This window comes from Callithrix jacchus, chromosome 10, assembly GCF_049354715.1.
Source record: "Callithrix jacchus isolate 240 chromosome 10, calJac240_pri, whole genome shotgun sequence".
NCBI classification, from domain to species: domain Eukaryota; kingdom Metazoa; phylum Chordata; class Mammalia; order Primates; family Cebidae; genus Callithrix; species Callithrix jacchus.
Window position 1 is genome coordinate 57,646,075 of NC_133511.1, and position 3,860 is coordinate 57,649,934.

General features: G+C 57.1%; 1 protein-coding gene across 1 annotated transcript; it reads left to right on the forward strand.

Annotated features, from left to right (window-relative positions):
• Nucleotides 1–720: 720 nt before the first annotated feature.
• On the forward strand, nt 721–2,589 carry FAM181B (family with sequence similarity 181 member B). Its single transcript, XM_002754750.6, has one exon. The coding sequence runs from the start codon at nt 858–860 to the stop codon at nt 2,124–2,126; it is 1,269 nt and encodes a 422-aa protein (XP_002754796.1). The 5' UTR covers nt 721–857; the 3' UTR covers nt 2,127–2,589.
• Nucleotides 2,590–3,860: the final 1,271 nt, after the last annotated feature.

The window sequence follows — 3,860 nt, forward strand, 5'->3', positions numbered from 1 at the left end:
GCAGTCAAGAAGAAAGAGCACCGGGTTTGAGAGTCCTAGGAAAACTCAGGTTAGAATCTTAGGATCAGACCTAAAGCTTTAAGAAATACTAATTTTCCTTCCCCATCTGGTAGATGAGAAAGACATGGCCAAGAGAGGACGCAAATTTTGTCAAGGGCTTGGGAATGGCTTTGGAGTCCGACTGAGCTAGATCTGACCTTGGTTAACTCACTGATCCTCCCTAAGGCGCAGTGTCCACATTTGTTGAATGGAAATAATAATATGTAATTTACAGGGCTGTTAAGGATTAAATAAGATAATGGACGGACAGCATCTGGCAGAAGCAAGCTTCCAGACGCTGGCGATTGTTGTTATACAGCTGGACTGAAACCAACTGAAACCCACGTCTCCAGACTCCTGCCTTCTTGCCTCAGGACCACCGCAAGTACTTGCAGAAGCAGATGAGGCCCTGCAGCGGCCTCATGGGCCTGAGCTGGATTTGAGGACCAGCCATCTCTTCCTCACCCCATGCGGTTGGAGGAGCCAAGAGAAACGCCGCGGGGCAAAGGGAAACGAAGGGGTTAAGGCGATGAGCTTGAGAAAGCTCCGAAAACTAAAGCGACCCCCCGCCCCGCCAAGCCAGGCTAAGTAAGCCCCTCCCCTCCACCACCGGGGCGGTCGCCGAGCGCTCCCTCCCTCCGCCACTTGCTTACAAGACCTAATGAGCTCCCCCGGGAGGCTGCGCTGCGAGCCAGACCCGGAGCTAGTAGGCTGCGCCGCGCGCGCGCTGCGTCGGGACGGGAGCCGGGCCTGGGCTGCGGGCAGGAGCCGGCGGGGGCGCACAGGCAGCGCTGCGGGACAGCCAGGAAGCTGCGGCGATGGCGGTGCAGGCGGCGCTACTCAGCACGCACCCTTTCGTGCCCTTCGGTTTCGGGGGCTCCGCGGACGGGCTAGGGGGCGCCTTCGGAGCCCTGGACAAGGGCTGCTGTTTCGAGGACGATGAGACCGGGATGCCGGCTGGCGCTCTGCTGTCGGGAGCCGAGGGAGGGGACGTGCGCGAGGCCACCCGCGATCTACTCAGCTTCATTGACTCGGCGTCCAGCAACATCAAGCTGGCGCTGGACAAGCCCGGCAAGTCGAAGAGGAAGGTGAACCACCGCAAGTACCTGCAGAAGCAGATCAAGCGCTGCAGCGGCCTCATGGGCGCCGCGGCCCCCGGCCCGCCTTCCCCGAGCGCCGCCGACACGCCAGCCAAACGGCCACTGGCCGCCCCGGGCGCCCCGACAGTCGCGGCCCCAGCTCACAGCAAGGCTGCCCCCAGGCGGGAGGCGTCGCAGGCCGCGGCGGCCGCCAGCTTGCAAAGCCGAAGTCTGGCCGCGCTCTTCGACTCGCTGCGCCACGTTCCCGGGGGTGCCGAGCCGGCTGGGGGTGCGGTGGTTACGCCGGCGGCCGGGCTGGGCGCTGGGGGCGCCGGAGGGGACGCGGCCGGTCTCGCGGGGGGCGCGGCGGTCCCAGGGGCCAAGAAGGTCCCGCTGCGGGCCCGCAATCTGCCCCCGTCCTTCTTCACCGAGCCGTCCCGGGCGGGCGGCGGGTGTGGCCCGTCGGGGCCGGACGTGAGCTTGGGCGACTTGGAGAAGGGTGCAGAGGCCGTGGAGTTCTTCGAGCTGCTGGGGCCCGACTACGGCGCCGGTACCGAGGCGGCAGTCTTGCTGGCCGCCGAGCCTCTCGACGTGTTCCCCACCGGAGCCTCCGTACTGCGGGGACCCCCGGAGCTGGAGCCCGGCCTCTTTGAGCCGCCTCCGGCAGTGGTGGGAAACCTACTGTACCCCGAGCCCTGGAGCGTCCCTGGCTGCCCCCCGACCAAGAAGCCGCCACTGACTGTCCCCCGCGGCGGCTTGACCTTGAACGAGCCCTTGCGCCCCCTGTACCCAGCCGCTGCGGACTCTCCCGGCGGGGAGGACGGGCCGGGCCATTTGGCCTCTTTCGCCCCCTTCTTTCCAGACTGCGCCCTGCCCCCGCCGCCGCCGCCCCATCAGGTGCCCTACGATTACAGCGCGGGCTACAGCCGCACCGCCTACTCCAGCCTTTGGAGACCCGACGGGGTTTGGGAAGGGGAGCCGGGGGAGGAGGGGGCGCACCGGGACTGACTTCAAGGCACCCTTCCCGCCATTAGAGACGGCTATGGAGAGCGCAGCTCCTCCGGGGGTTGCTCCTAAATCTAAAGAACGCTGGGAAAACGCACATGGAGATGAAACCGGATTTTTAAAAAACGCACGTGGAGGTGAAACTGGATTTTTCAATTAATAAAAGCAACTTCAGAGAAAAGATAGAGGAGTTGGGATTGTTTAATCACAGCCTCAAGTGTTAAAACAAAAACAAACACGTTGGTAGGTTCTTACTGGACCAGAGGAGCCAAGAAACCAAGACGGTTTGGGATATGGGGTGAGGGCAGCAGAAGGGGTTAAGAGGTGGCTTCTGTAGCCACCTGTCCCTTCTATTTTTCAGCGAAGGTCAGTGTATTTAGTATAATTGCCCCTTCTAAACAGTGCCCTAGTCCTTCCCTTCCCTCTCCTTGAGTGCATTTTGAATTAAAGCCTATAATGAAAAGAATGGAGCAGAGACGTTATTGATTTGGGTGTTTTCTTACCGGACAGTTTTCCGTCTGGTCCCTTAGCCTTGTTAGGTGAGCTTGTGGCTGAGGACGGAGGCCAGTGGTCCACTGCTGACCTCCTGTGCTGGTCCTTGGGTAGGGTTCTCTTCTCTCACCCTTCTACTTTTTTTTCCCGCCCACTTCCTACTTCCATCTCCTTCCACCCTTATCAGCCCCAATGCTTACTTTTCTTCTTTCTTTTCCTGGCTTCTCATTGCTCTATTTCTTTCGGTCGGCTTTTCTTGCACGTCTGTTACATAGGGGACTTAAATCTGGCAAACCTGTAGTCCGTTTCTCTCCTGTCTTTTCCCCAGTTTCCAGCCACTTTGGGAGGGAGAGGAGTGGGCAAATGTAACCTCCTTGTATCAAGTTGTGATCTGAGAGGGTAAGGACTGTAATGTTCTACTCTCAGTTCACAGCTGGCTGGATAGCTCAGAGGGAAATATATAAAATATCTTGAGGTTGTGGCAGTGCTTGACTAGTTCCACTGTGTGTACAGTAAATGGTTTCTGCACATGGAAACAGAGTTGTGAGTCCCAGGCTTCTTTTGGCGGGGGGGGGGGGGGGGGGGGTCTATCTACTAGCCTGGCGATTGCCCTTTCCTTTACAATTTGTACACCCTCTTTACCATCCCTTCTTTTCTCCTTCCACAGTTCACCCCCACCACCTCTGTTGTTTTCTGCCTCCCTGTGTTTCCTCAGTCCTTATGCCCACATCCTCCCCACGGAAGGGCATAGAGAAGTATGTGAAGTTTGCAAAGGAGTTTCTGTTCCCTGAATAGCAGGTTTGATGAGTGGAATCTGAAGGGGCTCTGGAGGGAGGTGTATCTGTTGTCCAAGGGAGATTTGGGGGAAAAGAGAAATATTTTTACCAGCCATGAATGTGGCAGAGAGGACACACAGCACCATCAGGATGGTTAAGGGTCAGGGGAGGAAAGACCGGTAGGAAGTGAGCAGCTGGAGGGAAAAGAGGAGCCCTTGGTGCTGTAGACCTGCCAGGTTGGTCTTGGCTGCTTGGCTTCAAGGCAACCAGGATTGATTGCAGGAATGTCTAGATGTGAGTTAGTAGAAAACTGGGTGTTATAGATGTAAAAATACAGATTCATATTTGCACAAAACAAAGTGTGATATGTTTGGAAAAGAATTTTTGAAAAAATGAATGAGTATTAAGGAATGGTAGCTATAAATGCTATCACTAAATCAGTTTCTTCTGAATAAAACCTTTCTTAAGA

What these genes read in the sequence shown, in the direction of transcription:
- FAM181B (XM_002754750.6), top strand. Translation starts at nt 858, where the DNA reads ATGGCGGTGCAGGCGGCGCTACTCAGCACGCACCCTTTCGTGCCCTTC.